The sequence below is a fragment of the Heterocephalus glaber genome, unplaced genomic scaffold (assembly GCF_053883595.1).
Source record: "Heterocephalus glaber isolate CG9 unplaced genomic scaffold, H.glaber_assembly_v1.0 deba00001608, whole genome shotgun sequence".
Taxonomy (NCBI): domain Eukaryota; kingdom Metazoa; phylum Chordata; class Mammalia; order Rodentia; family Bathyergidae; genus Heterocephalus; species Heterocephalus glaber.
In genome coordinates this window covers 8,674,522-8,691,730 of record NW_028258379.1, presented here as the reverse complement: position 1 = coordinate 8,691,730, position 17,209 = coordinate 8,674,522, and the positions used below count along the sequence as shown (strand labels likewise).

Genomic DNA, 17,209 nt, shown 5'->3' with positions numbered 1-17,209 from the left:
AGACCAGCCCAGCCAAGAGTGAGACCTCATCTCAGAGAAACAAAAACAAAAGTTTTCTTGGGGGTTGGGGGGGTGTAGATTGGTGATAGCATGCTTGCCTATCATGTGAGAGGCCCTGGGTTAGATCCCCAACACTGCAGAAAAAAAAAAAAAATGGGGTGAGTGGGTGGGTCACTTTTCTTTTTCAGGTTTGGAATAATTTGAAAAGTCTTTCTATTTCACCTAATAAAGATAATTTTTATTTTTATTTATTTATTTGTTTTTTTGGTACCGGGGATTGAACTCAGGATCTTGTGCTTGCGAGACAGGCAACGGAACCACTGAGCTAAATCCCTGGCCCGATAATTTTTAAACTATGTAACTATGTGCCACCAATTTATTTGATGCAGAAACTAAATAAAAAATAAAATTAAATATGCTGCATGATACCTGGCATATAACTGTTTAGTAAACATTAGAAAATGTTAAATCTTACCCTCTTTACCTTTTTTCCAACTCATATGCAAAAGAGAGTTAATACCAAAAACAGGGGTTTAGACCAAAAAAGGATTATAGGAGGCAAACCCTGCCAGGCTTACCTGTACCTTGGTGCTTTGGACACAGCAAAAGAGATTTCCTGGGGAAAAAAAGCTCAAGTGATAAAGAAAAAGGTCACATGAAAAAACCACACAAATATAATTAAATTTAACCATTTAAAAAGAAGAATCTTAGAAAATCACATGAAATTAATACAACTTGAAGTTTAAGGCTAATCAATATGGGCTTTAAATACTAGTTTTGTTTTTTGTCTTCTGTGAGTTCTTTTTGTAGTACTGGGGATGGAACTCAGGACCTTGTGCTTATGAGGCAGGTGTGGCACCCCTGAGTCATCCCCGGTCCATTACATATTAGTTTTTAAGAGAGGTATGTGACCAAGTTTAACTGTTTGTTTATAAAGTATCTGAAAACATATCAAGAAGTTTAGTGGTTTAAAATGCTTTATCTTAGAGAAATAGAACAGATAAGACTAACAGGACAGATATATTTACTTATGATGTGTTAAATCATGTGCCTAATATGCTCTCTTATGATTCTTATGATTTCTTATGATTCTTATGATTCTTCTAGAAGTTACTCCCAGCTGTTTACCGGAGAAAGCTTGAGTTTCTTTTTTTGTCAGAAGACCTCCAAAGTAACATTCCAGAGGACATTCTCAAGGTGAGAGAGAGCCCTTGAGCTATCTGTTCAGTCAGTCAACAAACTCAGCTTTCTGAGACCCAACAAAATTTTCAGCAGAAGACTACCTCAGCTGTCAAGATGTCAGCTATACCTTATTTTCAGGAAAGGACTGGTAGAGGCCCCTCTAAGGGGAGATTAGAGTTCAGGTAAACTTACCTGATTTTAGAATACTTGAGGTAGATTGTCCAAAAGTACTAAGTATGAGCACTGGGGAAGCTGGGGCAGGAGTTTGAGGCTAGCCTGGTCTGCATAGTGAGTTCAAAGCCAGCCTGAACTACATAGCAAGACCCTCTCTCAAAAAAAAAAGTACGAAGTATAGCTAGAGATTAAAGATTTTTTTCTTTTCATGTAAAAGGAATACTTAGCTTGGCTTTAAACTAATGTTTGAATTTTTGACCAGTAGATGATAAGGAATATGAAGGGAAAAATGAACTAGTATTTGGTGAATTAGCTTTTCTGTAACAGGTGCACTGAATGTGTTGTAATTAATCCTCAAATTTCTAGAAACAGATTCAAGCTAAGTATCAGCTATATCTATATAGTATACATATAGAATCAGTTGCAACTTGTAAAGTACCTGAAGTATGCCCTGATGCTTAATACTTATTTTCTTTCTTTCTTTTTCTGTACAGTAAGTCCCCAGAACTGAATGAGTTCCATTCCAGGGGAATGTTCATAAGTTGGACTCATTCATAATCCCACAAAGTCTTATACAGTACACATATCAATCTTATTCTGTACACCTGTGAAAGTTTGCAACTCAAATGTTTGTAAGTCAGGCACTTATTGTACTGAGAATTGAACCCAGGCCCTACCACTGAATCATACCCTCAACCCAATGTGTATTTTCTTAATAGCCCTGCTACTGTTAAAGACATATTTATTTTAGAATGTAAAGTTGGGGAGCCAGGCATGGTGCCACACACCTGTAATTCCATCACTCAGGAGGCTGAGGCAGGAGGATTGCCTTGAGTTCGAGGCCAGCCTGAATGACATATCAAGATCCTGTCTCAAAAATAAAGTAGGGACTTTAATTTCTATTAAATCAAGGACTTAATCACTTCTCGGCCTTTTGGCTAAGATCAAATGAAGTCAAGGACGTATGATCTTCAGTTAAAAAAACAGGCATCCCTGAACACCATCCATAGTCCTGGTGCTAAAATATAAGTAATAACCTACTTCTTGCCCCATTTTCTTCCTCTGCCTCACTCAGACAGGACATACAGGCTCTTATTTTGAAGGGCTCATCATCTGGTTGGGAGGAAGAATAAGACACACCTGAGACTATTACCTAGTTAAACCATATGGTTCTAATTTAAATGGCATTTAACTTGTGTGAATTAGAAGCATTAGGCGAGTGTCTTAGTCTGTTTTCTGTGGCCATAACAATACCACAGACTGAGTTACTTATAAAGAGTAGAGTTTTATCTAGTTCATGGTTCTGAGGCTGAGAAGAAAACATGGCACTGGAATCTGCTCAGCATCTGTTGAGAGCCTTCTTATGGGATCACAATGTGGGGGAGGGCATCACGTGGCAAAACGAAACAGTGTGGTAGCACAAGTCTCTCTTCCTCTTCTTACAAAACTGCTAGTATATCATGGGGCCCCTCCTTTGTGGCCTCATCTAATCATAATTATCTCCCAAAGGCCCTTTCTCCAAATATCATTAACAAATGAATTTGAAGATTAAGTTTCCAACATGTGAAATTTCAAGGGATACACTTACACTATAGCAGGAAGGTTTTGTGAGAGGGCCAGAATGGACTGTACCTTAAAACATGGGTAGGATTTAGATCAGGAGTTTAAAACTGATATGTAATGTCCTTTTAAAAAGTAAGTTTAAATGCTTTTAGATGAGAATAATGTCTTCCCTATCTGGTCTGTGAATTTACAGTTCCCAGTTGAGACCAGTACACATTTGGAACTAGCTTGAGCTTGGGGGCCTTGGGTTATTGAGTTACTCTCTCTCAATCTCCTCATTTGTGAAATGGAATTGCAATAGTAATTAAGTAGTTAATGTTGTTTTAAGGGTTAATTTGATTCTTCTGTGTAAATTGCCTCACTCGGGGCCAGCACATAATAAGTCTTAGAAGTGTTTGCTACTGCAAGTAATAACATTCTGGGCATACTAACACCCCTACCCTCACTGCCACCTCTCTTTGTCTCTATTTAGGAGCTGTATGAGATTGTAGCACAAGGGACAGTATCCCAGTTGCCTGATGCACATCAGAGGCAGTTGAGCTGGACCCCTCAGCTCAGCTCCGAAGCTGTCTCTGTGCTCTGGGATCTTCTGAGGCAGGCTCCCCAGCAAGCACAGGCCCTGCTGGAGTTCCTGCTTGGGGAGGATGATGGCACTGGCCTCTGTCATTGGCCTCTGCAGAAGGCACTGGTGGGCCTTATTCGAAAGGCACTTCGGACTCTGCAGGGACCTGCCTCTGGGCCCCCAGGGGATGTGGATGCCATCTACAGAGCACTTCAGACTCTGCGATGCCCTGCAGAGTCCCCTGGGGCTGAGTTGCGTGCCCTGTGTGAAGAACTCCTGGATGCCTGCAGGACCGAGGGAAGTCCCCTAAAGGAGGACCAGCTGCTTGGCTGCCTACTGCACAAGGGCGGGCAGGGCTTGTTGTCCCTTTATGGCCACACCTATGCAGAAAAAGTCATGGAAAAGCCACCAACAGCCATGCCTTCAGGGAAAGGTATGTTCCTTTGGCAATTTCATTTTGTGTTTTGGTCATTCCAGTATGCCCAGCCTCTCTGAAGTTCCTCTAGACCAGTGATGGCAATCCTTTTAGAGCTTTCAGTAATAACAAACAGCCGCTGCAGCATGTGTGCCACTACTGCTGTAGACTGATGCTCACTTGTTCAGGACCCCTAATAGAGGCTAAGCAAAAATCACCTAAGACAACCAGTGGGGGGAAAAGTAACAGTAATAACAGGAAAGAGCTTTGCAGAGACTACTAAGAGAAGTAAAGTGTCTTTAAGATAAAGCATAGGAAACCTGGTTTAAATTTTTTGAACAACCCACTCTCACATCAATTGATTTTTCAAATGGGCTCTAGCTTAGAAAAGAAGAGCTCTTGATTTCCCAATAACCGTTTCTGGTTTGATGTTCAGTCTCCCTGGATCATCCAGATCCTGAGCGGACAATGCTGGCGCTGTTCTCCACTCCCTACCCAGCCCAGGCTTGGAAAGTGGCCTTTTTCTACTGCCTGAGCAACAACAAGCACTTCCTCGAGCAGATTCTGGTAAGTCAAGCTTAAGTACCATATTCTCCATCACAGGGCTTTTCCTGGCCTTTTCCATTCCTCACTTCTCTGCCAGTCATTTATTTGACACAAGCAGTCTAATTACTGGCAAGTCACTGGTTCTGTCCATCCCACAGTCCCACAGAAGAAAAGGCTCTGAGAATCGGTACCATTCATAATTACAGTTGTAGTCACTTTATATTGGTGGTTTGGCAGGAAACAAGATGTTGGATACGTCAGCTTTCTGAAAGGTGTAAGAGAAAAGACCATGGCAGCACTACATGGCATAGCTGACAGGGGAATTTAATTACTCTAAATTTTTCCTTCTATGCTTCCATGCATAGTGGTACACACCTGTAATCCCAGAACTTGGGAGGCTGAGGCAGGAGGATTGCCGTCAGTTCAGGGTCAGCCTGGGGTACATGGTGAGTTCAAAGCCAGCCTGAACGATATAGTGATACTCTGTCTTAAAAACAAAATTTAGGGCTGGGGATTTAGCTCAGTGGTTCCGCTGCCTGCCTCGCAAGCGCAAGGTCCCGAGTTCAATCCCCAGTACAAAAAAAAAAAAAATTTAATTAAATTTTACCTTCTAGAGTACAACTGAACTTAATTCAACAGATATTTCTGAATCTTGTCCTGTGTGTTGTGCACTTGCTAGGAGCTAGGATTACAACAGAAGTCATTCCTTGCCTATGAGGGCTTCCATCATAGGCTTGTGCTTCTGTGAATATTTATTTTATCCCACTGTCCACTTTTGTGGTATCAGAAGTCTCCCCACTGTACTAAAGAGCTTCTCTGCCTAGTGAACAGCAAGCTGGAACTCTCTCCTAGTCCACACAGCAGCCTACAGTGGGCTTCTTTGGCTTACAGGTAACAGCGCTAACTCTGTTGAAAGAAGAAGACTTCCCAAGCCTTGGCTGCCTGTTGGATAGAGAGTTCAGGCCTCTCAGGCACCTGCTCGTGCTTGTAGGCTGGACCCACTGCCAGAGCCTTGAGTCAGCAAAAGGGCTGCTCCAGACACTGCACAGGACCCAGGTAATGCTCACTCCTAACTCTATGCCCTGGCCTGCTCCATAAGTGAGTATGTGAGGCTTTGGGATTCAGCAGTTAGCAAAGTTGGTCGCAATCTCTGATGTCAGATACCTGAGTCAGCATCTTCTCCCCTGTTGCCATAGGAACAAGGCTGTGATGAGCTCCTCAGGGATGCCTGTGATGGCCTGTGGGCCCACCTGGAGATCCTGGAGTGGTGCGTACAGCACAGCAGGTATGGGCCTATATGTATGGTTAGCCCCTTCCTACTGTCTAGCAGCACCCTGTGCTCCATGTGTGTGTCCATTTCAAGACTTCTACATAAATGTTTAGAGTTGATGTTGACCAGTCATAAATAATTGTTCCAGCTATTAAACTAGGAAAAAAAAAGATAAGTCATGATTATCTTCTCCATGACCATCAGGCCATAACTAGAGGACAGTTTCAATTTCCTAAGCACTTGCTATATGCCAGGCATTGCTCTAAGCCCTTTCCTGGATAATTAAGCTTCACAACAACTCTATCAGGTAAATACCAATATTATCTTTATTTGAAAGGTAAAACAACTGAAGCCCAGAGATGTTAAATAATTTGTCCAAAATTACATAGCAAGTAAATGTCATCCATATCCTTAGTCATGTTATCCTGAATCATACTTTTATTCAATAAATGCTCACTGAACTGTGTGTGAAATCCTGCATTTCCCTGAAGACAGCCTAACTCTGGGTTTCTGTCTTGTTCTTCACTCACCTCACCAGTACTTTCCAGAGTGGAGTAGGTGGAGAGGGAAGTGGTGAGGGGCCCTTCCTCAAGTAACACCAGAGAAGTTTATGTCAGTTCAAAGCTAAGGGAGAGCATAGAAATTAGGAAAATGAAACTGCAGGCCCTTTCTAGACCCTACTTACTGGAAAGGCCCCTTCTAGGTCCTTTCTAGACAAATAGAGCTGACTTGATGGATGTACTTCCCTGAGGAGAAATAAATGGTAGGCTCTATCCCAGACCTACTAAAAGGTAGAGATTGTGGAAGTAAAACTGTGGTGTTCTGGGCCAGAGAAGAATAAAAGGAAATAAAGACCAGTCTTTCTAGAACAGTAATATAAACCGCCTCTCTTCCATCCTCCCAACTTTCCCTTTTAGCAACCCTATACCAAAGAGAGATCTCTTGTATCATTTACACGGCGGAGACAGCCACTCAGTGCTCTACTCTCTCCATCACCTTACTAACCTTCCAGCCCTCAAAGAGGAAGAAGTTCTCAAGCTCTTACAGAAGGAGCCAGCCAAGGACCTCCAACAAGAGCATGGTGAGTTGGCAATGGAACAGTTTGGCCAAGATTCCCTCTTGCACATATTTCCTCCAGTGGAAGATTATCTAGATGTGATCACTGGGCAGTCTGTTGAGAAAGTGGTCCAGCAAGTGTCCTCCAAATTAGTGCTATTAGATCATGGGATACACGGCCATTCCCCCCCTTTCTTTTCTTTTTTTTTTTATCCCCCCCTTGATGAGTTGTAGGGAATCCTATGGGCACAGTCCCACATACTTTGTCCTATGGAGTCATCTCAGAAACCACTGGCATACCCTCATCCCAATGATACAAAATTAGGAACTGTCTTCTGCATTCACACCATTGTTCTTGACAGTGTCTATGGAAATTCCTGGCGAATGGTTTCATGCTTCATAAGCTTTCCCACAGCACAAAAATATGCCCTCCTTCCTCTTTCCATATCGCCTTCATACTGTATTGAACAGATCCAGAGGTTTGGACAAAAGATTTATCTGAAACTATAACAAACTTCATTTTTACTTTTGATCTTTTCTTGAAATTCAAAACCCTATTTGCAAACTTGTTCTCTTTACTGTCAAAATCATATCATACCATAGTCACAGCCTGCCGTACAGACCAGGGACACATATGTTTGAGAGAAACAATCTTTCTTATATGGCAATAGATATTTCCCAGCCTGGATGTTGCTCTGCTTTACTTTCAAAAGGACCTTCAAATGATTGCAAAATTATTGTTATCATATTACATATTTTTTTTCCTGGAAAGATAAGCAACCTGGTTAAGAGATTTCCTAAAGGAACTAAAACTCTGGCTTTAACATAGAAGTACAAAAGCCTTCCAAAAAAATACTTAAGTCTGATCTGTGGTGACCATGGAGATACACTTAGAACTTGAACTTGAAAAAAGGCAAAAAAGAAGCAATAACAGGGGTGGGACAAGGGTTCGAAGCTTGAGCCCTGAGCAACAATGGCATGTAGAGGCATGAGACATGTAGGTTGATAGAGAAAAGGAAGCAAAGGGGACTGAAAGTTGATGTTGACTAGAAGAAAGACCTGGAAGGGATGGAGATCAGATTCACAGAAAAGAGAGAGGGTAAGAATGTAAAAGTACAGCCTCTTTGCTTTAGCCATGCTAGACACTTACTCATGAAAGAATTCACTCTGAAGTTCTGCCTTTTTCTCTGTCTAATTCAGATTCTACTGATGCCCCAGTTCCTGAGCACCTGAGCCAGTGTCAGAATCTGACCCTCTACCAGGGCTTCTGTGCCATGAAATATGCCATCTATGCTCTCTGTGTGAACTCGCACCAGTATTCCCAGTGCCAGGACTGCAGAGACAGCCCCTCTGAGGACCTGGCCTTGGCCACAGAGCCAACAGAGGACTCTGTCCCTTCCCCAGGTAAGGGACTCCCCCTCTCCATCTCTGACAGATTGCTGGCAAGGTCTGTCCCAATGAATACTTTGGGTGACTACTCTTTCCCACCTTGACTGAGGTGGCCTTGATTTTGTGGAGTTCAGTAATAATGCCATCCATTTACCAGCTTGATGAAACAAGGGACTTGCTTATGATCGCCTAGAGCAGTGATGGTGAACCTTTTAGATCTTTCAGTGATACAAATAGCCTGCTGCGGCACACATGCCATAGCTTCGCCACCATTGTCCTAGAGTATTTTCCAAATGCTTTCTTTTTCTTTATTTATGAGCCACAGTAACAATGGTGTCTCACGTCACACCCCAGTTTGTACCTACATATACAATTTGTGTGTTTATTTGTGTGTCGATATATGTGTGTATATGTGGTATATAAACTGAAACTAAGTCTTAAGAATACTTTTCCAAATGGAGCACACTTGCGATTATTTTTCTGTTCTATTTCATTTTTTAAATGTAAACCTCTAAGACAATAGGTTAGGTTATAATCCAGTGTGAGAAATACATACCTAATGTCCTATCCTATCTCATTTTTCTTAGCTTAAATTTCTAAACTTGCCTTCTATGATGAGTACTCAGTTCCCTTTCACTTCTAGCTTTGGAATAGACCTTCACTTCGAGCATGGTCATTTTTTTGTCTACTCAGTGTTTCTTTTCTTTCTTTTTTTTTTTTTTTGGTACCAGTGATCGAAATCAGGACCTTGTGCTTGTGAGGCAGGCTGCAGAACCACTGAGCTAAATCCCTAGCCCCTACTCAGTGTTTCTTAAAAGATCTAGGCAGCCTATGATCACCTTTAATTTAACAACAAATTAAAATAGAATAAAGAATAAGGAATCTCCATGCTGCCTTCAATCAAATATGAAATATTTGTCAGAGATGAATAATAATGTCATATTTAAAAAGCAAAAACAAATAATGAGTTTTCAGGAAGCTCTACTTTTTAATTAAAGTAAAAAAATATTTCTGCCAATCATGAAGCGACATGGCTGGGTAAACACTCATGTTTCTTTCTTCCCTCAGTTCCCTTAGTCATTAAAAAATAAATGAGTTGGGGCAGGGATTTAGCTCAGTGGTTCTGCCGCCTGCCTTGCAAGTGCAAGGTCCTGAGTTCAATCCCCGGTACCAAAAAACCCAAAACAAACAAACAAAAAAGTGAGTTGGCCTGGGGATTTAGCTCAGTGGTGCCATCACCTGCCTCACAAGTACAAGGTCCTGAGTTCTATCCCTGTTACCAAAAAAAAAAAAAAAAAAAAAAGGTTATAGTTACGAGAAAATTTTGAATCTGGCAAGTAATGCTTCTAATATTTGTATTCTCTTTCCTTCTCTTCCCCTGCCTTTTCTCTTGCATGTGTTTCTTTAGGTGCTTCACATCTCTTCTCAACTTACCTGGCCAGGTGTCAACAGTATCTCTGCAGTATCCCTGACTCTTTGTGCCTAGAACTTCTAGAAAACATCTTCTCATTGCTTCTCATTACCTCTACTGATCTTCACCCAGAGCCTCATCTGCCTGAAGACTATGCTGAGGATGATGACACTGAGGGGAAAGGCTCCTTGGGTTGGAGGTCTCCATCAGAAAGCCCTCAGCACACAGCACAACCTGAGAAGAAGTCGGAACGGGGTTCCCTTGGAGCCCCCAGGAACCTTGTACATACAATGCCAAGCTGTCTAAAACTACAGCCAAAAGACAGCTCCCCAGGGCCCCATGGCAATTTTTTGGATCTAATGCACTTTACTAGTGGTATCAATGGATTCCTGGCTGATGAGTTTGCAATAGGGGCCTTCCTTGGGCTTCTCCAGGAACAGCTGGATAGGATCAGCAGCCACAGCCCGCCTGATAAGGCAAAGCTCCTGGAAGGCCAGGGCTGTGCAGGAAGCAGAGATGGACTGCAGAGCCGCCTGAACCAGTTTTCCAGGGTTCTCTCTGAGGCCCAGTGGAGATATAAGGTGGTAACAAGCAACCAGGGCTCAGGTGAGAAAAAGGAGCAGAACTGGTAGGCCCAGAAAGTGGGGAGGGAGAACAAATGAGGAAGAGAGGTATGAGTGTATGAGAATCACACTAGCGACCAGTTCAGAACCCTGGCATAGTACTCCCTGTCTCGGATATCAGTGCACATCAACTCCTTCCCGCCACCCCCACCCCCCCCAGGAGGAAGGGCACAGCCAAATTGATCACTCCTTTAATTTGCTATTTCAGAGGAGCCACTTTCCCGAAGGTACCGGCCCATTACCACAAGGCACTCTAGTCTCCGAAGGGGTCGTCGGGCAAGAAGAAGCAGAGCAGGTGATCTGAAGAGCTCTTTCCTCATACCTTGCTCTCTCTCTCATACGCCAGGCAAGCAAACATTGCCGCCTGTCTAATAGCCTTTAAGATAAAGCTCATGGGGTCCGGGGATTTAGCTCTGTGGTGCTGCTGCCTGCAAAAAAAAAAAAAGACAAAGCTTATGGTCAAACAAACATGTTCTAAAAATATCCTAGTCCCACTCCCCTAAGTTAACTTTTTTTTTTTTTGGTATTGGGGATCGAACTCGTGACCTTATGCTTATGAGGCAGGCGGCAGCAGCACTGAGCTAAATCCCCGGTCCTAAGTTAACTTTTTTGTTAAAAGATTCTTATATATCCTTCATATATGCAGATGCATGATGATATATATATATACATTTGCTTTCTCAGTTATATCCAGTTATGTATACAGATGTATCATGCTATCTATTGAAATTTTCCTCCTTTCACTTTAAAGACTGCTTAGAGTTCGATTCCCAGTACCAGAAAATAAATTAATAATAATAGACTGCTTAGTATTCCATGTCATATAATGTTCATATATATGTTCATGAACATTTAAGTTGTGTCCAGTTTTTTACTACTAGAAACAATGCTAAAACAGGCATGATAGTACTCTCCTGTAATCCCAGCTACTCAGGAAGCTGAAGGAGGAGGATCAGAAAATTCGAGGCTGGGCCAGGGATTTAGCTCAGTGGTGCCGCTGCCTGCCTCACAAGCTCAAAGTCCTGAGTTCAATCCCCGGTACCAAAAAAAAAAAAAAAAAAATTCAAGGCCAGCCTGGGCAATTTAATGAGAACCTGTCTCAAAATAAAATGGCTAAAGCTGTGGCTCAGCACCAGAATGATTGCCTAGAATGTGGAAGGCCCTGGGTTCAATCCCCAGAACTGAAAAAACAAAGCAAAAAAGATGAAAAGCTACAGAAAACAATCTTGCACATATCTGTGCATACTTACGTGAGTGTAGGACAAGTTCCTAGCAGAATTGCTAGGTCAATGGTGTTTTTACATAAATATAGATTGACATTACCAAATGGTCTAAAAAATGGAAACTGATTTATATTCTGCCAGCTATATGTGATTTTCTATTTACACATATATTAATCAACAATGAATAATAACAGAATTTCAAAAATCATTACTAGTATAATTAATAAAATGATGGTTCATTGTGTAATATTAACTTTTTTGGTTTGATTGAGATTATTTTTTCAAACATTTATTAGCTATGTATATTGTTCTGTGAGTTGCCTAATCATATGTAAGGTCCATTTTTTTCTAGTAGCTTCATCTTTCTTGTTGAACTGTAGAAAGCTCTTTATGTATGAGGGAAAATAGTTTGTCATCATGTGCTACAACATTTTCTCTGTTTTGTCTTTTGACTAGATTTTTCTTTGAGGAATTTAATACAGTGTCATTATGCAAGAGTGCTTTTTAAATTTTTAGATAATCAAATTTTCATTCTGGCTTTTGATACTGATATTTTACATAATTAACAAGAAATAGTAAGAGTTTCCTATATGCTAAACAATAATACTTGGTATCTTGCCAAAGATGAATGAGACATGAACAAAGCCTTTGCCTTCAAAGAATGTGTAAATTACTTGAATAGCCAGTATACATGGAAGACTAAACTGGGATACGATCTGGAAACAGAAGAAATCTCTTAGAAGGGGACCCCAGCCTACAAAACTCAGAGAAAGAGTTAACATGGAGTTGATTCCTGAACTAAGCTCCAAAAAAATGAGTACTCACTAGCAAACTGGTAATAAGAAAGGTGAATATATTGGGCAGAGTGGAGGGTGCCATGAGAGAAACCTAGAAAGACTTTAAATATGGTTGCTAGGGCCCTGAAGCTGCTCAAGTAATTGGTTTGGGTGAGAAGGCAGAGTCTGTATTCACTTGACCTATCCTGGTTGAAACCCATCACCTCTTTTTCATAACTGCCTACTCCCCCTAAAGGGCAACCCAAACAGTGAGTCAAGGGAGCTCCCTTGCATAGGGTGATACAGCCCTCAAGGACCACACTAAAGGACAGTGAGTCTCCATTGGCAAGCCCTAGCACTTCAGGAAAGCTAGCTGATGAAAGCTTTTCCTCTGGGCCTTTGAATGTGGTGGTCTTTGCCAGACTAGGCCTCATACTTTAGTTCCCTACCTTTTCAAGTCTGAGAATACCCTTTTCTTTATGTCAGAAAATGTTGGGACCCTTTGTATCCTGTTGCTTCGGGGTCATAATAGCTGTGATTTTTGTTTTTTCAGACTATTCTCAATACTTATTGAACAGATGGTAGCCATTGACCCCTAGAAATAACTGGGAAGCTCCTAAGGCTGTAAGACTCACAAGTTGGAACCAGTGGTATAGGCTACAACCCAAGTGAGCCCTGGGGCCACATTAAATTTACCCTTTGCCTTTGAAAGAACAGCATGTGTGCCCATTATCCTTTAACTCTATCTGGATCTTAACTTCCAGGCCAGCTTGCACTTTCTGCAATGTAAGAAGTTGATTGAGTTTCTCTCTTCTTCCTGATACTTCTAGATGGCCGGGACAGAAGCTCCAACCCATCCCTGGAAAGTACGAGTAGTGAACTGAGCACAAGTACTTCAGGTATGCAGGTTCCAAATAGCTGCCAAATTCAAACCTGTGTTTAAGAAAATTGGTGCTGCATATAGCCAAACAGATTTCAGCTGGAAAAGGGGACTGGATTGTTTCACCCTCAGTTGAGCCCATCAGCAGAGAGAAACATGTGATTACCCAACAAAGGTGATTGGTACTGTACGTGTCTCATATTCTGCGATGATAGCATAGGTTAGCACTTCACTTGAGGAAAAATCAAGACCCATGTACAACTTTTAGAGAAGGATTATGAGAAGGTAAGAGTGTAGTTGTAGGTAGCAGCAGTATGGTCTTTCCTCAGTTTCTCTTGCTTCTCTGGACCCCATGTCCTTGTGTTCTAACAGAAGGCAGTCTGGCCACTGTGTCTGGGCAGAATGAGCTGGACAGCCGATTGCAGCCCCAACCTCAAAGTGCATTCCTCCCCATGATGTTCTCCCCACCTGAGTCACTGCTCGCATCCTGTATCCTCCGGGGGAACTTTTCAGAAGCCCATCAGGTAAGGGGAGCCTCAGCTGCACCTTGTCATAGTAAACAGTGCGAAGTCAGACCCTCAGTGATTGTCACACACTGGGCCTCGAGGAAAGCTCGATGCGTGAGACACCAGAGCCACTCAGGAGCACTTGAGCAACACTGAGAGGAGAGGCAGAAGGAGTTTCCATGTGTTCAGATCCAGTCCTCAGCATTGCAGGTGCAGAGACGTTGAATAGTTTGTATTCTTAACATAAACGGTGTCTTGACAAGGTAAAAGAAAATATTTAACCACAGTTTCACCACTTCAAATCATTGAAATGTTTTTGTTTCTTTTCTTGTGCCCAGTCTTGGATCATGTCCACATTTTCATACAGTTTAAAAATCGTCATGCAGACAATTTTCAGTAATAATGCCAGGCCAATATATGAGAAGTAGAGAGGGTTGCAAACTACAATGTTGATGGTGTAGAGGAAAAATAGCACTACAGCTGTAATCGGGCTCTTCTTGGGCATGATGGCCCATATGTGTAATCCCACCTCAGCTGCTTGGGAGGCTGAGGCAAAAGGTCAAGTTGGAGGCCAGTCTGGGCAATTTAGCAAGATCCTGTCTCAAAGTAAAAAAAATTTAAATGCTTCCACTAATCATTTAGATCTCCTACTTTAATGATAATGATAATTATGATTCTTTGGGAAGATGGGACCTTCCCCAACCTTCCTTTATGTCATTTTGTTTTTGTGGTGTTATGGATGGAGCCCAGGGCCTGGCATATATCTATAAGCACTCCACAACTTAGCTATATACCCAGTCCTAAAATTTGGCTTTTTGAATTTTTGTTGTTATTGTTATTCCCCAGCCTTTCTTAAACCCAAACATAAAGGAAATTGTCTGGGAGTCCCATGACTCCTTTTACCTCTCAATGCTCTCCACTTGACCTTTCCTCCAGCCTTGACTTTTTTTTTAAATAAAATCTTGATTTTTTTAACCTGGTTATAGAACAAGTTGTACATATTATACAAAAATAACAAAAAATATTAGCAAGAAAATAAAGTTACTTTTAAACTTATTGTATGGAACAACCAACATTAAAGATACTTGGTATTTTTGGCCGATATTTTTCCAATACAAATGACTTCATATAGCTGAAATTATTTTGAATCTAAACTTTACATTGTACTTTGTATATTATAATATAACCATTTGTCTTGTAATTTTGACTTTAGGGACCTTATAATAGTATGATCAAGTAGCATTTAACCATTTTTCTTTTGACCAACATTTAGATTATTTTCAACTTCGTTATAGTTGTAATGTACCAAGATGATCACCTTTAAGCATAGACTCTTTTGGATTAATTCCTTTCAAAAGTTCCTCACAAAAAAACTACTGCATCAAAAGACATTTTTAGGGCTGGGGATTTAGCTCAGTGGCGCTGCACCTGCCTAGCAAGCGCAAGGTCCTGAATTCAATCCTTGGTACCAAAGGAAAAAAAAAAGACATTTTTCAAGCTTTATAGTTTATTAGTAAACTACTTTTCAAAACAGTTGTGGCAGTTTAGCTATACACTACTCCGTGAGGATTCATTTTTGTACTTTGCTATTGTTTTAGATGCAAAATAATCTTGTTGCCTAAATTCTTGGCTTACTGATAAGGCCAAACATTTTCCTGTGTCTGTACTAGTTATAAGTATTTCTTCCGAAATTGTCTGCATCTTTTACTGGGCCTCTGACAGTTTTCTTACTGACCAATTAAGAATTATGAGTTGTTTTCATATTTTATATACTTTTATAAGTACATTTATTGACCCTACAAAGCAAATATCTTAGAGCCATAGTCTAATGATTTGGCCAGACTTCCTCTCTCTCTACATTCCCTGACTCGGTGGGCTCACCACAGCCACACTCTTCCCCTTTCCATGGCAGGTGGTCTTCATGTTCAACCTAAAGTCCTCACCTAGTGCAGGGGAACTGATGTTTGTGGAGCACTACCAGGAAGTGATCCAGGAGCTGGCCCGAGTGGAGCACAAGATTGAAAACCAGAACTCAGATGGCACTAACAGCACCATTCGAAGAACTGGCAGTGGCTGTTCAACTCTACAGGCCATTGGCAATGCTGCAGCTGCAGGTCAGGCTTCTCTGCTGCCACCATAGGTAGTAGGGTAGCAGCTGGGGGTGAGAGGTGTAAGAGGAGAAGCCACTGAAATCATAGGCTCTTCATGATAGCAGGCAGAAATGTAAAGCAAGACATTTATCTTGGAAAGCAGGAATCCTGACACATTCAGAGTATTCTAGCTGTATCCAACCTCCCTGTCCAGGTGTTCATATACCTGGCACTGGAGCCGCTCCGGTAAGCTTGGCTTCTGTGAATACTATAGAGCATGAGTTATGACTACTATGCATTTTGTGACCACTATCTCAGGCTTCAAGAAGTGGTGGGAGTTTCTTTCTCATGTGATTATTCAGGAATAAAGCATGTTATTTTACTGTTCCTAAAGTGAATTAGTTGTGTACTGACATCTATAGCCTGAGATCCACATGTCTCAAGTCTTAGCTGTAGCTGTACTGCCCAAAAGCTCACTTTTCATTATTTCTTGAAAGTGGAATCTTGTCCCACATTTTCACATCTCTTATTGGTCTAGGCTTTTTATATCAAGTTACCATCACATGCTGTTCCTTATATATCCTCCCAAGAATTTTGCATGCCTACATAAAAAAATACAGGCACATCCTTTTTGTATTTCTGTTGTAAATGAACTCTTGCAACAAATACTGTTGTCTACCTTGCTTTTTTGGCAGTGTATTTTAGAGATCTTTTCTGATCAGAATTCACAGATCCACTTCTTTCTTTCTGAGCCTGCTTTTACATCCTGTTTGGAAAAAGGCTTCCTTCATCTTGACCATTCTGAGTTTCTCTCGGTCTTCCTTCTCATCCCTTTGTTTTGATGCAATAGGATAGGCTATAGTGGCGGTGCTGATATACATAGATTCTGTGCAGAGAAACCACATTTTTAAAATAACTAGTTCTCATAATAAAAGTGATAGAGTTATGTTAACCCTTAGCTTTTTACTTCACTGCCGGGTGTCCAGGGATGGTATTTTACTCCATCTCTGATGTGACCGACAAGCTTCTCAGCACCTCTGGAGACCCCATCCCCACACTCCAGGAGGACTTCTGGATAAGCACCACTCTGGCAGAGCCCAACACTCCCCTGCAAGAGGTTCTGGAAGACCTTAGTCCCCCCGCCATGGCTGCATTTGACTTAGCTTGCTCTCAGTGCCAGCTCTGGAAAACCTGCAAGCAGCTCTTGGAAACAGCTGAACGGCGTCTGAACAGTAGCCTGGAGAGCCGGGGTGAGTAGGCTTTGTTAGCCTTTTATTGTCATTCTGAGCTGAGGCACCAACCTCTTGAGAGATATGATAATTTGTGTAAGAAAGTTGTTTGTAGGGAAAGGAGAACAAGGAAAAATTTTACTAGTTATATGCACTCATGTCTAATCTGATGTCATAAATAGAGTCTGCTGAAAGTGTCGCGTTCTTAGAAGGCATAGCAGGATGGAGTCATTTGGGAAAATTTTTTTCTGGTTTATCATTACATTCAAGGCAGCAGCATACATTGAAAATTGGTAAAAGTGAGGGCCAGGGGT

At 41.5% G+C, this 17,209-nt stretch overlaps 1 protein-coding gene across 4 annotated transcripts in view; it reads left to right on the top strand.

Annotated features, from left to right (window-relative positions):
• Zfyve26 (zinc finger FYVE-type containing 26) overlaps nucleotides 1-17,209 on the top strand; it is an 83,841-nt gene that overhangs the window by 5,875 nt on the left and 60,757 nt on the right. For 3 of the 4 annotated variants that reach the window (XR_015445008.1, XM_087195302.1, XM_013067556.3), the window contains exons 4-16: nucleotides 1,108-1,197; nucleotides 3,392-3,914; nucleotides 4,333-4,463; nucleotides 5,334-5,498; nucleotides 5,639-5,727; nucleotides 6,630-6,793; nucleotides 7,969-8,172; nucleotides 9,566-10,174; nucleotides 10,400-10,537; nucleotides 13,021-13,089; nucleotides 13,443-13,594; nucleotides 15,489-15,690; nucleotides 16,653-16,916. Coding sequence is in view for 3 of the 4 variants with exons in the window: in XM_087195302.1 (XP_087051428.1) it covers nucleotides 1,108-1,197; nucleotides 3,392-3,914; nucleotides 4,333-4,463; nucleotides 5,334-5,498; nucleotides 5,639-5,727; nucleotides 6,630-6,793; nucleotides 7,969-8,172; nucleotides 9,566-10,174; nucleotides 10,400-10,537; nucleotides 13,021-13,089; nucleotides 13,443-13,594; nucleotides 15,489-15,690; nucleotides 16,653-16,916 (2,800 nt within the window). In the remaining variant the exon portion in view is untranslated. The remainder of the gene's footprint in view (nucleotides 1-1,107; nucleotides 1,198-3,391; nucleotides 3,915-4,332; nucleotides 4,464-5,333; nucleotides 5,499-5,638; nucleotides 5,728-6,629; nucleotides 6,794-7,968; nucleotides 8,173-9,565; nucleotides 10,175-10,399; nucleotides 10,538-13,020; nucleotides 13,090-13,442; nucleotides 13,595-15,488; nucleotides 15,691-16,652; nucleotides 16,917-17,209) is intronic. The other variant, XM_004837342.4, reaches the window with a different exon arrangement.